At 33.1% G+C, this 21726-nt stretch overlaps 1 protein-coding gene across 9 annotated transcripts in view; it reads right to left on the minus strand.

Moving 5' to 3' along the window:
- Positions 1 to 21726, minus strand: part of dally (division abnormally delayed protein) — a 468560-nt gene that overhangs the window by 86389 nt on the left and 360445 nt on the right. For all 9 annotated transcript variants that reach the window (XM_075304761.1, XM_075304766.1, XM_075304763.1 and 6 more), the window contains one exon: positions 13525 to 13668. In XM_075304761.1, the coding sequence (XP_075160876.1) occupies positions 13525 to 13668 (144 nt within the window). The remainder of the gene's footprint in view (positions 1 to 13524; positions 13669 to 21726) is intronic.

Genomic DNA, 21726 nt, shown 5'->3' on the forward strand with positions numbered 1-21726 from the left:
TCGATCCCTGCTTCGACCAAATTTTATTTTTTTTACATATATTCCAGATATGGTCGGAAGATTCCGAAAAAATGTTCAACATTACATTCTACTATATTAAATTTTTACTATGAACTGTTTTCCAAACGTTTTTTTTTCTTTGCGTGTGGTAATTCCGAAATAGCTGTACATCCAACCATCTTGCAATATGTGCAGAATTTGGTTGAAATCGGTTAAGATTAACATATAGCTGATTCGGGGAAATGGGGTAGAATATTTCCTATACTACAACCATTTTCAACGGGATTTTATCCCAATTGATTTGATATTTTACACAGAGAATAGATTGTACATTATATTTAGGTGTGTCGAAGTTGATCACTTCAGATTTCGATAAAGCCCCCATATTTTTCCGGTTTAGGTATATATGGCCAAAATATCCACATTTGACATAAAAGTCTGTGATGATTTCAGACAGAAAGGTAAGGTTCCAACTTGTGTAAATATCACCCGATTTGGCTAAATATTATCCCAAAAACCACAATGTAAAAAATTGCTCAAATGTATCGTCCCATAAATCATAATCGCAATTATCATTTGCCGAAATTAGAAGAAAATTTTCCCAAATTTTACTTTGGGAACTGATCTTCTAGAAAGAGTATGTTTCATTAAATCCACCTGAAATTCTATATACCATATTAACAAGTAACTACACGGATGAAAAATACTGTTTTTCATATGTTTGGCTATAAACATTATATGTTTGGAACACAAATTTTTAAACACAATATTTTTGAGTGCAAGCATATAATGTTCATAAACTAGCATAACATGTTTGGGACATATATGTTAATATGTTAGAACATATTATGTTTGGGACATAAAATGTTTGTAAATATAATATGCTTGGATGCAAACATATATTAATTTAGAAATAGCCTATAAACATATATGTGTTTAGTAGCTTGGAGCGCTATTTAACAGGGAGCGATATTGAATTAAGTTGGTGGTGGTTGCTTGTTATTACAAAATTAACATTTTATTTTCCCTTGGGCAATTGATCAGCTACTTCTTTGATCCTTACAAACTGTGTGGTCCGCTGTTCGAATCCCCGTCCGGCAAAAGGTAAAATTAAAATAAAAACAAGTATATACGGCCGTAAGTTCGGCCAGGCCGAAGCTTATGTACCCTCCATCATGGATTGCGTAGAAACTTCTTCTAAACACTGCCATCCACAACCGAATTACTTAAGTTGCGGTAACGCGTGCAAGGTATCTTAAAACCTCCTAACACCATCTTCTAAATTGTATGTAAGTCCATACGTGGTATATATTAAATCAAAAAAGATCGATCCAATACGTATATAATTCAGTTTGACAAAGTAGACATAAAATTTTGACAAAATTTTCTACAGAAATAAAATTTTAACAAAATTTTCTATAGAAATAAAAATTTTGACAAAATTTTCTATAGAAAGAAAATTTTGACAAAAATTTCTACAGAAATAAAATTTTAACAAAATTTTCTATAGAAATAAACTTTTGACAAAATATTCTACAGAAATAAAAACTTGGTAGATTATTTTTGGTTCGAGTGGCAACCATGATTATGAACCGAATAAAATTTGAACAAAATATTCTATAGAAATAAAATGTTGACAATGATGAAAATTTTATTATGAACCGAATAAAATTTTAACAAAATTTTCTCTAGAAATAAAATTTTGACAAAATTTTCTATAGAAATAAAATGTTGACAAAATTTTCTATATAATAAAATTTTGGTAGATTATTTTTGGCTCTAGTGGCAACCATGATTATGAACCGATATGGACCAAGTTTTGTGTGATTGGACCAATTGTTGTATGGTTGTTAGCGACCATATACTAACACCACGTTCCTAATTTGAACCGGATCGGATGAATTTTGCTCCTCCAAGAGGCTCCGGAGGTCAAATCTGGAGAACGTTTTATATGGGGGCTATATATAATTATGGACCGATATGGACCAATTCTGGCACAGTTGTTAAAGATCATATACTAACACCATGTTCAAAATTACAACCGGATCGGATGCAATTTGCTTCTCTTTGAGGCTTCGCAAGCCAAATCTGGAGATCGGTTTATATGGGGTCTATATATAAGTATGGACCGATGTGGACCAATTTTTGCATGGTTGTTAGAGACCATATACCAACATCATGTACCAAATTTCAGCCGGATCGGATGAAATTTGCTTCTCTTTGAGGCTCCGCAAGCCAAATCTGGGGATCGGTTTATATGGGGGCTATATATAATTATGGACCGATGTGGACTAATTTTTGCATGATTGTTAGGACCATCTACCACCACCATGTAGCAAATTTCAGCTGGATCGGATGAAATTTGCTTCTCTTAGAGGCTCCACAAGCCAAATCTGGGGGTCGGTTTATATGGGGGCTATATATAATTATAGACCGATGTGAACCAATTTTTGCATGATTGTTAGATACCATCTACCAACACCATGTACCAAATTTCAGCCGGATCGGATGAAATATGCTTCTCTTAGAGGCTCCACAAGCCAAATCTGGGGATCGGTTTATATGGGGGCTATATATAATTATGGACCGATGTGGACCAATTTGTGCATGGTTGTTAGAGACCATATACCAACACCATATACCAAATTTCAGCCGGATCGGATGAAATATGCTTCTCTTAGAGGCTCCACAAGCCAAATCTGGGGATCGGTTTATATGGGGGCTATATATAATTATGGACCGATGTGGACCAATTTTTGCATGTTTGTTAGAGACCATATAACAACACCATGTACCAAATTTCAGCCGGATCGGATGAAATATGCTTCTCTTAGAGGCTCCACAAGCCAAATCTGGGGATCGGTTTATATGGGGGCTATATATAATTATGAACCGATGTGGACCAATTTTTGCATGGTTGTTAGAGACCATATAACAACACCATGTACCAAATTTCAGCTGGATCGGATGAAATATGCTTCTCTTAGAGGCTCCACAAGCCAAATCTGGGGATCGGTTTATATGGGGGCTATATATAATTATGGACCGATGTGAACCAATTTTTGCATGATTGTTAGAGACCATCTACCAACACCATGTACCACATTTCAGCCGGATCGGATGAAATATGCTTCTCTTAGAGGCTCCACAAGCCAAATCTGGGGATCGGTTTATATGGGGGCTATATATGATTATGGACCGATGTGAACCAATTTTTGCATGGTTGTTAGAGACCATATACCAACACCATACACCAAATTTCAGCCCGATCGGATGAAATATGCTGCTGTTAGAGGCTCCACAAGCCAAATCTGAGGGTCCCTTTATATGGGGGCTATACGTAAAAGTGGACCGATATGGCCCATTTTCAATACCATCCGACCTACATCGATAACAACTACTTGTGCCAAGTTTCAAGTCGATAGCTTGTTTCGTTCGGAAGTTAGCGTGATTTCAACAGACGGACGGACCGACGGACGGACGGACGGACATGCTTAGATCGACTCAGAATTTCACCACGACCCAGAATATATATACTTTATGGGGTCTTAGAGCAATATTTCGATGTGTTACAAACGGAATGACAAAGTTAATATACCCCCATCCTATGATGGAGGGTATAAAAATCATAAAATTGAATAATTTCTTCTACAATGTTTGTATTACAGAAAAATGTGCTAAGAACTAAAAAATATCGTGGAAGTGAGAAAAATGTGAGGGAATATACAATTAGGCAGAAACAAAATTTTGAGCATTCAGGTCGAAAACCTATGTTGTTAGCATCTATATTACCTGTTTATTTTCATAATTCATTATGATTGTAAATATATAAATAAATAAATAAAATTTTGCGCACAATATTGTTTGGGAGAATTTTTTTAAGCATATAATATTTTTGGGTGCAAAATGCTTCCAAACATATTATATGTTCACATAATAACATATTGTTTTTTGGAAGACAACATTATTGAATTTGGATGCAAAAATACAAAATGTTTGGAACTTAGACTACCCAAACATATATTGTTTAGACCAATATGCTTTCAAACATATTATATATTGGAAGAGATCAAACATATAAATGTTTGGGCAATACCCAAAAATGTATATGCTTGAAGCAAAATATGTTTGGGAGTATATGTTACAGAAGCGATTTTTTGTGAGGGTGTAGAGGAGTTTGTAAAGCAAACTATATTATTGGGCTTTAAGTTTCGGCCAGCAGAACATGCGGCGGCATTTTCTTTTCTCTCCCCCTCCTAAATTATAGCCTTTCTCTGAATTTCTCTGATGACAATTAATTAAATATATACAGCAAAAACAAAGACTTTGCCAAAGCACAAAGTTATAATCAAAGATCCACATGAAATAGGATTCAACTTCAAAAGATTTTATTTGTGGCAAAGAAATGAGAATACATTTATATTTTGTTCTTTGTACGAATCCCCCTTCGCTACCCCTATACTGATTATAGATATATTATGTAAATATATATGTATGCCACTATGTCTACTAAAGGTGCCAGCCAAGTGGTATATTATGATTTTGTCTTTATTTCTAGGAGATTTTTTTTTCCTGATGGGCAGACATTTTGTTTGCTCTTCTACTTGTGATTCATTTGATTTGTGTTCTTAAAGCAAAAATATATAAATATTTTTTTTGTATAAGACAATTTTATTGGATATAGAATGTGTGTGTTAGGAAAATAATATTTTATTCATTCATATTTAAGCCATTCACTTAAATCCTTATCAAAGCTAAGTGAATATTCTTAATTAAACTATCCAAAAGATAGCAAATCTTCTTGGTTTTTTAAGATTTTAAAAGAATATTATTTTGGTAAATATGTAAAATTAATGTCTACAAAATAAGACAATGAAATTTATAAAATCGATGATTTTTTGTAACTTGAATATAAAGCTAAACGTATTCATGTATTACCCCCATTTTCATAGAGCTCCGTTACACAGAAAAAAATTTCACGAACATTTTTCCAATTAAAATGTTGATTGAGTTTTAAAAAATATTCAATTAAAAATTTAATTGATTCAACAAATTTTTTAATTGAAACAAAAATCAATCACAAAAATTAATAGTATCAATTAATTTCTTAATTGGATCAATTAATTTTTTAATTGACCTTCAATTAATTTTTTAATTGATACTATCATTTCTGTGATTGAAGACATTTCAATTAAAAAATTAATTGGATCAATTAATTTCGTGATTGAACCAGAAAAAATTTTTTTGTGTGTAGTGCTACGTTAGCTAACTAATTTTTAAAGCGACCTATGGACATATCTGTCATCTTGGTTATACATTTTATATGCCAGTTAGGAGCTTAACTGCTAGAAATTTCTCAGTTAAAGTTAACTGGAGAAAAAATATTTGCAATTTACTTTCTGTTAATTGACAGTTAAAGCCTAACGGAGCTACATGAAAATGGCCATAAGACAAATTTTATTGGAGAAAAGAATAACAAATATATACAGCAGTAAGTTCGGCCGGGCCGAATCTTAAATACTAACCACCCTGAATCAAATATTATAGTTTCCTTTCAAATTTCAGGGGGGTTTGATGACAGATATTTTCCCAAGCAGAGCAGTTCAACTAGTACACTTCCCGAAGCTAAATTTAAAGATTTTACCTATGAAGACTATATCAGATTCTGGATTTATAAGAACCATTTTGGTTTGAGTTTTAGAGGAATCATTAACAGCTCTTGTAAGTGTGCAAGAGAATGATAAAATAACGCCCTGATTTGAAATCTAAAATCTGTAGATTTTCACCCACGAGTAAAATCTGGAAATTTTACATTGAGTTTCAAGCAATTTTCATGATCAGTGCGTCATCTATACCCTCAATAAGTGAAATAGGTCTATATGGAGGCCTTATCAAATGGACCGATAAAAACTAAATCCGATATACGTTTTTGTGAGTCTAAACTACCAGCTTATTTACAATTTTAGGCAAATCGGAAAAAACTACAAGGAGTTACATCGGGAGATCGGTCTTATGAGGGCTATACTAAAACATAGACCAATACTCACAGTTTTTGGCACATCACTTTATGGTCCTAGAATACTTCTAGATTTCCAATTTCAAGCAAATTAGATAAAAAGTACGGTTTTTAGAATCCCAAACAATAAAATCATTTCTTGCACACCTATTTATTGTCCTAAAAAACTCCAGATTTTCAATTTCAGGCAAATTGGACAATAACTACGATTTCTACAAGCCCAAAAAGTGCAATCGGGAGATTGGTCTATATTGGGGGCTATACTACAACATTAACCGATGCTCACCATTTTTGGCGCACCTCTTTATGATCGTAAAATAATTCTAGATTTAAAATTTCGAGTAAATTGGATACAAACTACGGTTTCTAACAGGTTGGCTGATAAGTCCCCGGTCTAACAAAGAAAAACGCATTTTTTTTGTCAAAATTCGTTTCTATTATTCAACATAGTTCCCTTCAAGAGCGATACAACGATTATAACGACCTACCAATTTTTTGATACCATTTTGGTAGTACTCCTTCGGTTTTGCCTCAAAATAGGCCTCAGTTTCGGCGATCACCTCTTCATTGCACCTAAATTTTTTTTCCCTGCAAGCATCCTTTTGAGGTCTGAGAACAATAAAAAGTCGCTGGGGCCAGATCTGGAGAATACGGTGGGTGGGGAAGCAATTCGAAGCCCAATTCATGAATTTTTGCCATCGTTTTCAATGACTTGTGGCACGGTGCGTTGTCTTGGTGGAACAACAATTTTTTCTTATTCATATGGGGCCGTTGTGCCGCGATTTTGACCTTCAAACGCTCCAATAATGCCATATAATAGTCACTGTTGATGGTTTTTCCCTTCTCAAGATAATCGATAAAAATTATTCCATGCGCGTCCCAAAAAACAGAGGCCATTACTTTGTCAGCGGACTTTTGAGTCTTTCCATGCTTCGGAGACGGTTCACCGGTCACTGTCCACTCAGCCACGCTTGAATTTTGCATACCAATCAATTATTGTTGATTTCCCTGGGACAGAGTCCGGAAACTCATTATCAAGCCAAGTTTTTGCTTCCGCCGTATTTTTTCCCTTCAGAAAACAGTATTTTATCAAAACACGAAATTCCTTTTTTTCCATTTTTTTCACAATAACAAAAGTTGCTTCACAAAAGACGCTCTATCTCACAAACTAATTGACTTACAGACGTCAAATTTTGACACGAATCATTTGAAGTGTGGTACTATATAAAAATAATATATATAATTTAATACTAGCGACGCCATCTATGTGTCAGACTGGGGACTTATCGGCCAACCTGTTATAAGCCCAAGAAATAAAATCGGGAGATCGGACTAAAGGCGTGGTCGAATATTTTATACCCTGCACCACTTTATATATCAATTTGCATGCATAGCTAGAATGTTAATTCTCCTCCCTGTACAAAGTTTCACGTAACTTTGGTCATATAAATCTAAATCGGGATAAATATATACAAATCTGAAGGGATTTTAACCATCTATGACGCACATAGTTAGAATGTTAATTCTACTATCTATTCGACATTTTACGTAAATCAGAGTAAAACTTTGGCCTTTGTGATTATAAGAGCGTAAATCGGAAAGATATGTATGGGAGCTATATCTAACACTAAACCGATTTCGACCAAATAGGCCTCCGAATAAAATTTGGCATACATAGGTACACCCTGTGCAAAATTTCACGTAAATTGTAGTAAAATGAATGTAAATCGGGTGTAGATAAATATTGAAACTACACTCAGAAAATTTAACGTCGTAACTACAAGTAAATTCCATAATATTTAGTAGTTCAAAATTTTACTCACAGTTAGTTAAATATAACTATTGATGAACAAAATTAACTCAGTGGAAGTAAATTGAACTTACGGCCATTACCAGCAAAATGGTTAAGAACTCCCAATGAGTTCGTAAAAGGACTGAAGCAAATATAATAATAGGGAGTACGTACTTTCTCGAACGTACGAAGAAGTTTCTCAGCGTTACTGAACTTTTACTGTGCAATACTACGAAGTCTAGTTGGACACGAAATTTCCATTTTTAGCATAAATAAACTAACGATGAATGTTAATTCTAACTACCGTTGAGTGAATCTACTTCTAGACAATAGTTCGTCTCCGAAACATGTGCTCGTGTGGTGCTTCTAAAAATAGACACCCTTGACTGTATGTGTTAATGAATACATGCAGCCAAGCAAGAAAAGAATAAACAAAGCAGCGTTGCCAGAATTATTTCACCAAAAACCGCTAGATTTGTCCAAAAAACTAGCCAAAAAAAGCTAAAAAATGTTAAAAAATAGCTAGAAAAAAAGCTAAATTTTTTTGTATCAATAGTCACATTTTTGATTGAAATTTAACAAACTTAAAGGCTTTATTTCACTTAAAATGCATATTATTTTAATTGTATTCATTTTATTTCCATTTCTGTGAGACTGTAAGAAAATCTATGTCATATTAGCTCTGTTTGCATACTCGATACATTTTGATTACTATCACAAGTCCTTCATTTATATTTCCAAGTAAAAAACTTTTTTCCCGGTAAACTTGCAATTATCAGCTGGTAAATCGTCAACAAGTCCAATGTCGCATAGAACTGCATTCGAAAATATCAATATATTTCGTTTTAACTGAATTAATGATAAATTCGTGAACGTGTACACTTCACCTAATATTACCCAAGAGAATAAAACCCATTCTAACTGTCTTGCAAGTTTATACTGAATAACTTTTATTCGAAAATTTCCCATACAAACCTATTGTCCAATTTTCGTAAATGTAAATCCATTCCATTAATAAATAGCAGATTTGTTTTGATCCTATCACTACGAATTTTTTATTGCATTTTTTTGATGTTAAAAAAATAATACCACATTCAAAACTTTATTTCCTTAACTATTTCTATGTTCTGTTCCAAAGATTTTGTACACTAATGATTTTGGTATTGATTCAGAGTCAAATTTGAATTTATACGTTTTTTCAGCCTTTTCTTCATGAGCTATCACAGTGCTTTAAAAATGTGCTAACGACAACTTAAATTTCCAAATTCAGACTCGACTTTAAGTAGAAATTATTCTGTGTATACGTTTTTAAAATAAAATGTTGAAAAATCTCTTCTATTTTTGAACGCTATTTTGGTTTGTGGTCAAGATACAAAAACTCCACAAATTTAAAGACTATTTAATTAATTTTAAGAATTGACCCTAGCATTCTTTCATGAAAAGATACCCATTTTTAAGTTGAATCACTTAACTATAAGGACAAAACGATTTTATCGGCTTTTGGACAAGGAAAACAGTTTATAACATATAAGAGAAATTCACAAATGCTATTATAACCAAAATTCGCGTTCGTATTTTAAAGACATGAAATCTTTGGCCTCATGACAATATTTTTTCAGTGTACAAAGCAATTCACATCCACTATTTTAATTTAGTAATATCATAATAACTTTAGAATACGTATTAAAATAACATAAAAAGGATAAACGAGTCAAATGCTATTATTCCTAATAATTTACTGACAGTTTATATAAGGAATTTGTATGGTAATAGTAGATTTAAAGTTTACGATAACTTTTATGAATACGAGGAGAAAAACGTTACATCAAGGTGTATTTGCTGCAAAAATGCCCGCATAATGGCTGGAATAATTATTAAGGCTTCAATTGAGCTTTGAAATATGCGGAAAACCTTATTCCGGCAGCAAGACTTAGATAAAAACGAAGTTTTATCCATATTTCAATAGGAACATGTCGAAAATAAAAAAAGCCAAAAATAGCTAAAAGGGCCATGAAAAAAAGCCAGAAAAAAAGCTAAAAGCTAAATGCATTTTTTTCCCGCTAAACGTCTTCAAAAAAAGCCAAATCTAGCGGGAAAAAAGCTAAATTGGCAACGCTGAAACAAAGTCACATTTGGTTGTTGATGAGTGTAAGAGCTAAGTGGCCCAGTGGATAGTTTGTTTAGTTAGAAAACTGATGGTACGCGGTTCGATCCTCTGTCCGGACAAAAGGTAAAATTTTATAAAATGATAATAATAAAATCTAATAAATGATTCTAAAGGATTTGTACTACAGAAGAGGAAGTGATTTGTACTAAATATAATATGACATGTAGAAATTGGGATCCTCCCCCTTGAGGTCTCCTTGCTCCAAGTCACCAGGTGGTCTATGAAATCCGGAATATTATTTTGTTCGTTTTCAAAAAATGTATTATTTAGTTAATTTTTTACTTCTGAACAGTTAAATCTGAACTTGACAAAAGTTAAAACAAATTACTAACCTATAGGAAAATGTTGAACTTACTATGGGTACATGCTTCTTTAGCGACATACGAAGTTCAATATTAACACTGGTTAGTTAAAATAACTCGCTAATGGGTTCACTCTTCTCTGAGTGTATATCTAAATCTGAATCATTTTCAGACGGGCATGGCTATATCGTCTCAGGGACCGATCCTGAGCAATATTGCCAAAGACACCACGTGTCTTGTCTCCATATGCACTATCCCACCCATAGAAGGAATATGATCACCTCCTAGAGCAAAACTTTTTTTTTTGGATGGGAAACATGGAATATTTTTGTTGCATCCATGTTATTTTCACAGACATAATGTATGTGATTTCGACAACCATTTTTATGTTTTGCGAAAAAAAAACATTTTGGGAACAAAAGTGTTCCATGTTCCCGACCTTAAAATAATATTTTGCTGTGGAGATTCTATTATTCATCCTCTACATTCACAGAGTGGTGCAGGATATAAAAATAACTGCAAATATAGTAATTGGTTTGAATAAACCTGTACCATTTTTAGTTAGGTGACAGGAAAAATTAAGATATTAATGCAATTTGATTATCAACTCTAATATAGGAAAATATCAACATTACTCAGGTATACACAACACGTTTGCAATAGCCTCATTGTAATGCAAAAATTGAACATTTTCAATAATTTCCAAAATAATTTATCATTATAAATTTTTGGTAACCAAAAATTGATTAAATTCTCCTTAAGAAATTTTGTTTACTTGCGAAGCACATTTGCATATTTATTTGCTATACCACAAATGGATATGATCGTATATGAAATGATAAATTCAAACATTGTGACAGACACTTGATTGTGGTAATGAAAAATTGGAAATATTTTATCTGGCGTATTTTAATGAAAAAATCCTTATTGGAATATTAATGAGATGAAATACACTCAAAAAATGTGGACACTAAATCCAAATTAACTTTATTTTAGTTACTATGATGAAGTTGAAATTCTGTTAAATTAATTAAAACAGAGAAAAAAATTATAACATACACAAATAAAGCTTATACTTTTCAAATTTTTTTTGTTTAATTTTGAGATTTCTACAATTCGTTGTTAAGGAAAATGTAATGAACTGCAAATCAAACATGTTTTTGGACGGGATACATGTAACATGTTTGTCGCAATCATGTTATTTTCTAGAAAATTATGTATCTGATTTCGGAGTTAGTTAAATGAACTAAAAAACGGGAAAAATTATACACAAATTAAGCATAAAGATTTACTAAATTCGTATTTCTCACAAAATAGTTCATTATTTTTTTTTTTTTAAATTTGTAAATTTTACTACAAATACATCCACCATGAACTTCGTATGTCACTAAAGACATTCTTGCAATTTTGAACTCCAATTTTTTCCTTCAAACTACAAAATTTTCTTTAACAAGTGAAAAAAAATTATTTATGTCTAATAAATTTTCTTGAATTTGTCGAAAAATATTTACTTATTTTTGAGATATGGGCGTGATGCCAGCGTTTGTAATACTGTTTAGTGAAAAATTTCTAAAAATATTTAAAAATTTAAAAAATTTAAAAAATTAACTAAAAGTTTTCTTTCTGGTGGGTTTCACTGTTTATACCCTGCGCCACACTGTGGAACAGGGTATTATAAGTTAGTGCATATGTTTGCAACACACAGAAGGAGACGAGACAGACACATGGTGTCTTTGGAAAAAATGCTTAGGGTGGGCTCCTGAGTCGATATAGCCATGTCCGTCTGTCCGTGAACACATTTTTGTAATCAAAGTCTAGGTCGCAGTTTTAGTCCAATCGACTTCAAATTTGGCACAAGTATGTATTTTGGCTCAGAATAGATACCTATTGATTTTGGAAGAAATCGGTTCAGATTTAGATATAGCTCCCATATATATATTTCGCCCGATATGGACTTATATGGCCCCAGAAGCCAGAGTTTTAACCTAATTTGCTTAAAATTTTGCACAACAAGAACAATTAGTACTATAGTCAAGTGTGCCAAATTTTTTTGAAATCGGTTCAGATTTAGATATAGCTCCCATATATATCTTTCGCCCGATATGGACTAATACGGTCCCAGAAGCCAGAGTTTTACCCCAATTTGGTTGAAATTTTGCACTAGGAGTACAATTAGTAGTGTAGTCAAGTGTGCCAAATTTTATTGAAATCGGTTTAGATTTAGATATAGCTCCCATATATATCGTTCGCCCGATTTACACTCATATGACCACAGTGGCCAATTTTTTACTCCGATTTAATTGAAATTTTGCACAGGGAGTAGAATTAGCATTGAAGCTATGCGTTCCAAATTTGATTGAAATCGGTTCATATTTATATATAGCTCCCATATATAGCTTTAGGCCGATTTACACAAATATGACCACTGAGTCCAATTTTTTGCTCCGATTTAGTTGAAATTTTGCATAGGAAGTAGAATTAGCATTGTAACTATGCGTGCCAAATTTGGTTGAAATCGGTTCAGATTTGGATATATCTCCCATATATAACTTTCGCCCGATTTAAACTCATATGACCACAGAGGCCAATTTTTAACTCCGATGTAGATGAAATTTTGCACAGGCAGTAGAATTAGCATTGTAGCTATGCGTGCCAAATTTGGTTGACATCGGTTCAGATTTAGATATAGCTCCCATATATATGTTTTTCTGATTTCGACAAAAATGATCAAAATACCAACATTTTCCTTGCTAAATCGCCACTGCTTAGTCGAAAAGTTGTAAAAATGACTCTAATTTTCCTAAACTTCTAATACTTATATATCGAGCGTTATATTATAAATAAACTTTTGCGAAAATTCCTTAAAATTGCTTCAGATTTAAATGATTCCCATATTTTTTTACTAAAATTGTGTTCCACCCTAGTGCATTAGCCGACGTAAATTTTGAGTCTATAGATTTTGTAAAAGTCTATCAAATTCTGTCCAAATCGAGTGATATTTAAATGTATGTATTTGGGACAAACCTCTATATATAGCACCCAACACATTTGACGGATGTGATATGGTATCGAAAATTTAGATCTACAAAGTGGTGCTGGGTATAATATAGTCGGCCCCGCCCGACTTTAGACTTTCCTTACTTGTTTTTTAGTGTAATCTTTCTATACGATTAGGTCTAGCCGAACTTTCGTTTGTTTTTTTTTCAAGTGTATGAAGTCTTGGAATTTTTTTGGTAGTGTTACTTACATTCAAATAAATTTGCCGTTGATTCCAATATACCACGTAAACTTTTGGTGTGATGATGCAATGAACGTTCGAAATCTGCTGCTGCCATTTTTCTTAATTCGATTTCAGTAGAATTCGTACAGCAATGACCTCCACATTGTGAGCCTGAAAATAGACAAAAGAAAATAAGAAATTAAACAATGTTAAAATTGTGCTACATCCAAAGGAAAAAGTTTCCCAATTGTTTATAAAGTCTATGGTAAAATTTTTGGTATGTTAGATAGGAAAGATAGGCTACAAACAAAAACCAGTGAACCCAACAGGAAGGAAAATTTTGGTCAATTTTAGAAAAGTTCGGTTAATTTTAGAAAATTTTATCGAAACTATATTAGAAATGCAGAAATGTCAAAGTCACCAATATATCTCTTTATTTTAAATGTAGTACGAAGGCGGCTCGGAAACTTCTTAGCCTATCAATGAAAGAGAATAGTTAGTTTTTCAAAAATATTTTTATTTTTCAATATAATCTCCTGAAATTTCAATACATTTAGTCCAACGCTTTTCTAGCAATTCTATACCTTGATTAAAATAGTTTTTCTCAAGGTCTTCAAGATAGTGGTTTACAACTGTAATTGCATCTTAATTTGAGGTAAAACGCTTGCCAAGGAATTTTTTTTAGATTTGGGAACAAGTAAAAGTCACTGGGAGCTAAATCAGGAGACTGTGTGAAAATTATTCAGATCCTTGCCAATGTGAAGAGCTAAAGAAAGAACGGAAGGACGACGAGGACTATATTTTATGTAAACTAATTCACTAGCTGGTCTACGTAGGTACTCGGGCTTTGAAGATCTCAGTCGTGGAATTGTGGATCCCAAGGTACTAGCGGTGGAACTGCCTAATTTCTAACAATTTAGTGGCAAATTTCACTTCTTTGAAGCGTTTGTGCAACTTTTTATTTGTGCTAATAAATGTACGTTTTTATACCCTGCGCCACACTGTGGAACAGGGTATTATAAGTTAGTGCATATGTTTGTAACACCCAGAAGGAGACGAGATACACACATGGTGTCTTTGGCAATAATGCTCAGGGTGGGTCCCTGAGTCGATATAACCATGTCCGTCTGTACGTCCGTCTGTCTGTGAACACATTTTTGTGATCAAAATCTAGATCGCAATTTAAGTCCAATCGCCTTCAAATTTGGCACATGTTACTAATTTGGGTCAGAATAAAACCCTATTGATTTTGGAAGAAATCGGTTCAGATTTAGATATAGCTCCCATATATATCCTTCGCCCGATATGCACTAATATGGACCCAGAAGCCAGAGTTTTATACCGATTTGCTTAAAATTTTGTACAAACATAACACTTAGTCGTATAGTCAAGTGTGCAAAATTTGATTGAAATCGGTTCAGATTTAGATATAGCTCCCATATATATCTTTCGCCCGATATGGACTTATATGACCCCAGAAGCCAGATTTTTGGCCGAATTTGGTTGAAATTTTGCACTAGGAGTACAATTAGTAGTATAGTCTAGTGTGCAAAATTTGATTTAAATGGGTTCAGATTTAGATATAGCTACCATATATATCTTTCGCCCGATATGGACTAATATGGTCCTAAAAGCCAGAGTTTTGGCCCAATTTGGTTGAAATTTTGCACAGGGAGTAAATTTAGCATTGTAGCTATGCGTGCCAAATTTGGTTGAAATCGATTCAGATTTAGATATAGCTCCCATATATATCTTTCGCCCGATATGCACTTATATGGACCCAGAAGCCAGAGTTTTATCCCGATTAGCTTGAAATTTTGCACAAGGAGTACAATTGGTAGTATAGTCATGTGTGCCAAATTTGATTGATTGATATATATCTTTCGCCCGATATGGACTAATATGGTCCTAAAAGCCAGGGTTTTGGCCCAATTTGGTTGAAATTTCGCACTAGGAGTACAATTAGTAATGTAGTCATGTGTGCCAAATTTGATTGAAATCGGTTCAGATTTAGATACAGCTCCCATATATGTTTTTCTGATTTCGACAAAAATGGTCAAAATACCAACATTTTCCTTGTTAAATCGCCACTGCTTAGTCGAAAAGTTGTAAAAATGACTCTAATTTTCCTAAACTTCTAATACATATATATCGAGCGATAAATCATAAATAAACTTTTGTGAAGTTCCCTTAAAATTGCTTCAGATTTAAATGTTTCCCATATTTTTTTTTACTAAAATTGTGTTCCATTAGCCAACTTATATTTTGAGTCTATAGATTTTGTAAAAGTCTATCAAATTCTGTCCAGATCGAGTGATATTTAAATGTATGTATTTGGGACAAACCTTTATATATAGCCCCCCTACACATTTGACGGATGTGATATGGTATCGAAAATTTAGATCTACAAAGTGGTGCAGGGTATAATATAGTCGGCCCCGCCCGACTTTAGACTTTCCTTACTTGTTTTTTTTTTTAATTATTCTGCCACATTGTTTGTCACTCTACAGCAATATATTTTTACTAAATTTCCATATCCTGTTAAGATTGCGGATGTTATCGGTGTCTGAACAAATAATTGAGTGTATGCTACCAATAATATATTTGTGATCACTTTTCCCTTTGCATACGATAATGTTTTCAAGCGGTCATGTGTACCGCCTGAAACTATGCAATTAAAGCTCTCCATGGTAGGTAAATGTGTGTTACTCCATTTAACTGCCTCTTTTTCGAAATAGCTGTATCACCTTTTATTGCGAGCGACACAAGAGCAATCAGCAACAGGTGCCTAATTGTCAGCAGAAATATGCAATAGTCAAGGTCTTCGTTGTTCCAATTTAGTGGCAAATTTGCCACTTATTTCAAGAGTTTGTGACACATTTTTGTTATGTCAATAAGTGTACACATTTTACATGTTTGTGCCACATTTTATTTAATTCATTTTATGTATATTTTATACCCAAATCAAGTTAAAATTGCGGATGTTATCGGTGCCTTAACAAGTAATCGACTGTATGCTACCAATACTATATTTGTTATCACTTCGCATATCATAAGGGTTTCAAACGGGCAAGTGTACTGCCTGAAATTATGCAATGAAATTTGTTTATAGTAGGTAAATCGTATTTTTATTTTTTTTTGTAATTTGTATTTATTGAGTCTTTATACCCTGCGCCACACTGTGGAACAGGGTATTATAAGTTAGTGCATATGTTTGCAACACCCAGAAGGAGACGAGATAGACACATGGTGTCTTTGGCAAAAATGCTCAGGGTGGGCTCCTGAGTCGATATAGCCACGTCCGTCTGTCCGTGAACACATTTTCGTAATCAAAGTCTAGGTCGCAGTTTTAGTCCAATCGACTTCAAGTTTGGCACAAGTATGTGTTTTGGCTCAGAATAGAACCCTATTGATTTTGGAAGAAATCAGTTCAGATTTAGATATAGCTCCCATATATATCTTTCGCCCGATATGGACTAATACGGTCCCAGAAGCCCGAGTTTTACCCCAATATGGTTGAAATTTTGCACTAGGAGTACAATTAGTAGTGTAGTCAAGTGTGCCAAATTTTATTGAAATCGGTTCAGATTTAGATATAGCTCCCATATATATCGTTCGCCCGATTTACACTCATATAACCACAGTGTCCAATATTTTACTCCGATTTGATTGAAATTTTGCACAGGGAGTAGCATTAGTATTGTAGCAGGTACACACGATTTTCATTTTGCGCATCAGTCGTGTGTTGATTGTTTCTTAGAATGGGCGGAGAATACGGATTTACTGTGTTTTATGTTAAATTATTTATTCAGAAGTGGCACGTGGTTTTATGTGAAGACAAAAAAGGAAAGTGTAAATGACACAATGTACCTGTGTTTTGTTCTGTATTTTGCTATATGGATCATTTATTTTTATTTGCATTTAAATGATGTCTGCGTTTGTACATTTGACGGGCACGCAGTAAATATGGAATGATTACTTATTGTTGAAATTGAAATAAAATAGAGTGTGTAAAAATATACGATATTTGCTTGAACGGCATTATAAATACAAATAAACAGTTAATTAGTTTATAAATAAATAAAAACAAATAAATAAAGTTAATTTTGTATTTTCTTTTCTCAAGTAGCGTCCTTTCTTCGACGATGAAGAAAGTTTTTTCATAAAGATCAAAACATTTTAGGTTGTGACCATGTTCTTCTAACTATGTTAGAAGAAAAACATTTTGAGTGAATACCATAACATTTTACATCGTGACCATTGTCTTTTCATTCAAACAAAATTCTTTTTATCAACATAATAACATTTTAGATGAGGACAATTATATTTTTCTTAGAACCATGTTGACTGAGCCAACATGGTTGCAGGTGCAAATGTTAGGTTAAAGTGGCAGCCCGATTAAGATTCAGGCTCACTTAGACTATTCAGTCCATTGTGATAGGTGCAAATGTTACATGGTCGCCGCAAAAATAGCTCCTATCATATTATTTTGCTCTTCAAATATGATTGTGACAATCATGTTTCTTCTCTGCGTGATGGAAGTCTATTGCTCCATGTGAATCTACTTCATTACGAATTTCATCCAAATGATAATAAAACTAGTAAGTAAAGTCTAAAGTCGGGCGGGGCCGACTATATTATACCCTTCACCCCTATGTAGGCCAAAATTTGTGTTACCATCTCAACTACTTCACACTTGCTGGAAGCTATATAAAGGAGACAATTTTTTTACTTCTACAAAATCTCTAGAATTAAAATTTAAATCGGATAACGCTATCCAGTTAATTGAAGAAAACTTCCATTGAAAATGGGTCTAAAATGTGTAACAGTCTACCATATTTCCCCAACTCTGGTGTACGTATATATGGGAGCTATATATAATCTGAACCGATTTTGACTAAATTTGACATGTATAGTTAGAATAATAATTCTGCTATCTATGCGAAATTTCATGTAAATGGGAGTATAACTTTGGCCCCCTAGGTCATATGAGTGCAAATCGGAGGAAGATATATGGGAACCATATCTAAATCTGAACCGATTTCAACCAAATTTGGCACAGTTACCGATACTACTAAACGTACTCCTTGTGCGAAATTTGAAGCAAATCACGGCAAAACCCTGGATTTTGAGGCCATATAAGTTCAAATCGGACGAAAGATATATATGGGAGCTATATCTAAATCTGAATCGATTTTGACCATACTTGGCACATACAATAGTATCGTTAAAAGTACCGCTTGTGCAAAATTTGAAGTAAGTCAGTGAAAAACTCTGGCATTTGAGACCATATAAGTCCAAATCGGACGAAAGATATATATGTGAGCTATATCTAAATCTGAACCGATTTTAAAAAAATTTGACACACTTAACGATACTATTAAACGTAACCCTTGTGCAAAATTTGAAGCCAAGCACGGCAAAACTCTGGCTTTTGTGGCCACATAAGTTCAAATCGGACGAAAGATATATATGGGAGCTATATCTAAATTTGAACCGATTTCAATCAAATTTACCAAGGATTGGTAGAATGTCAATTCTACCCTCTGTGCAAAATTTCACGAAGATCGGCAGTAAACTTTGGCCTCTGTGGTCATATGAGTCTAAATCGGACGAAAGATATATATGGGAGCTATATCTAAATCTGAACCGATTTGGCTGATATTTTGCAAGATTTTCGAGATTCATAAAATATTTGGATGTACGGTATTTCAAGAAAATCGGTTGTGAAACACGCTAACTATGACCAAATCGGGGATAAATATATATGGCAGCTATATCTAAATCTGAACCGATTTTTTCCAAAACCAATAGCGTTTGTCTCTGTCCCAAGAAACGGCCCTATGACAAATTTGAGGACGATCGGACTTAAATTGCGAGCTGTACTTTGTGCACAAAATTACATATACAGACAGACGGACATCGCTAAATCGACTCCGAATTTAATTCTAAGCCGATCGGTATACTAAAAGATGGGTCTATGACCACTATTTCTTGGCGTTACATACAAATGCACAAACTTATTATACCCTGTACCACATAGTGGTGAAGGGTATAATTAGACAGAAAAGTCTCACAAATATTTTTTCAATAAAAAATTTTAAAATAAAAATTGAATTTGAAAACCAAAAATAATAATAAAATTTCATTGATTTCATGCATTGTTTAATCAAAATAAAAATCATTTAAATCAATTTCAATTGGACCATTTTAAAGCAACATCAGTGTGGCACTGGATATAGACTACTTCAAAGACATCTATTGACCAAATACGAAACGATTTTATCGATTACCCAAAATATATCATATATGATCGGAAATTGGTATTTCGATACAAAATGAAAAACTCATCATGCATCCCACCGCCCCATCTCACATCTTGTGGTGTTGGGTGTAAAACTTAACAGACTTTTGTCTCCAATTATCTAAGGATACATGTTGAAAAATCGACAACTATTATGTATGTCAAGGTGAAGTCTAAAAGCATTGCACCATAGTATTTGTTCAACTCTTATCCTGGCAATGGGCCAATAGAATACCACATTGTTGTGTACTCGTATTATTGATTGTAAAGTGGGTGATGGACGGCCGTGGTCATGGGGCCATGGTTAAGGTAGAACAACGCTTTGCTGCATAATTTCAAAATTTGTGAGAATAGTCTATAAGGAGATTGAGAGTTGAAACTCAATTATTTATGTCATAATAGATGACCAATTATTTATAAGATTCTCTATACACCGAAAGAATTTTCTTCGTAAAAAGAACGAAAAATTTCGTTAAAAGTACGAAATTTGTCATTGTTTTACAACCAAAGAAACTTTTCATTAAAAGTACGAAATATTTCGTACTTTTTACGAAGAAAAGTTCTTCCAAAATTTTCGTAGTTTGTAAGAAAAAAATTCTTACTTTTATGAAGAATCTTCGTACTTTTTATGAAAAATCTTCGTACTTTTTATGAAACAATTTCGTTCTTTTTATGAAAATGTTTCGTACTTTTTATGAAAAATTTTCGTAGTTTTTATGAAAAATGTTCGTACTTTTTATGAAAAACTTTCGTACTTTTTTCTGAAAAATTTTCGAACTTTTAGAAAAAAAATTATAGTCGAAAGTGCATTTGGTTGTAGTTGCAAGTGTGAAAAATGACATCACTACTTTACATCTTAAGTTTTTGAATAATTTTTAGTTTTATTGCTTCACTTTTATTCATAGCGCGCTATCACCCAAATGAGAAGTAGCATAGACTTGCATAAAACAAAGAATAAAGGAATACATTCAAGCACATTATAAAAGACAATTTAATGCCGCGAACGGAAATTTTACAACTTCAATGAAACTTCTTCGTTATTTCAAAGAAAATGTTTCGTACTTTTTATGAAGAAATTTTAACGCAGAATGTTTCGTAAAATATTCGTAAAAACTTCTTCACAACATTCATGAAATATGAAGAAAGTTTCGTTAAAAGTACGAACTTTGTACAAAGAAAAGTTAATGTAGAATGTTTCATAGAAGTTTCGTATATTCGTAAAATGTTCTTCGTAAAATTTACGAAAATGAATGAAAATTTCGTTATTTTAATGAAGAATTCAGGAAGAATAGTTAATGAAGAATACTTCGTAAAATTAACGAAGAGAATTCTTTCGGTGTATGAATTTGATATTTGCACAAGGAATTTAATTGGAATTTTTCAATACAAAAATTTCAAAAAAAAAGCAGGATATTAAGAATATATTGCATATTTAGGATGAAGCTACAATTGGAAGTATGACATACGTAGTTGCGATTTGAAGATATTTACTAATAAAAAAGGCTATGGCATAGTTATAGGATTGAATTACTTTTCAATGTATCTTATATTAAACGCAAATTTAATTTAAGAGTTAAATGTGTGTGTAAGATTCTACATAGTTCAAAGAACAACTTTCTTTTATATGATATACATTGTAGATATTTGAACAAACACCAGGGCTGTGGAGTCGGAGTCTGAAGATTTTGCTGGAGTCGGAGTCGTAAAAATTTTGCTCGACTCTGACTCCGGCTAAACCAAAGTTTTCAAAACACTTCACATTTTTGTAACTAAGCAAGTTTTTACGCAAATTAGTTTCCATTGCGTTATTCATTCGATCAATGTACAGCATGATTGTAAATGAAATCAACTTCCAATTACGGCTATCTTTTTATGTTTCCTAGAATGTTAGACTAGCAGATGGGCTGTATCGATCCATTTTAATG

The sequence above is a fragment of the Haematobia irritans genome, chromosome 4, assembly GCF_050003625.1.
Source record: "Haematobia irritans isolate KBUSLIRL chromosome 4, ASM5000362v1, whole genome shotgun sequence".
NCBI lineage: Eukaryota > Metazoa > Arthropoda > Insecta > Diptera > Muscidae > Haematobia > Haematobia irritans.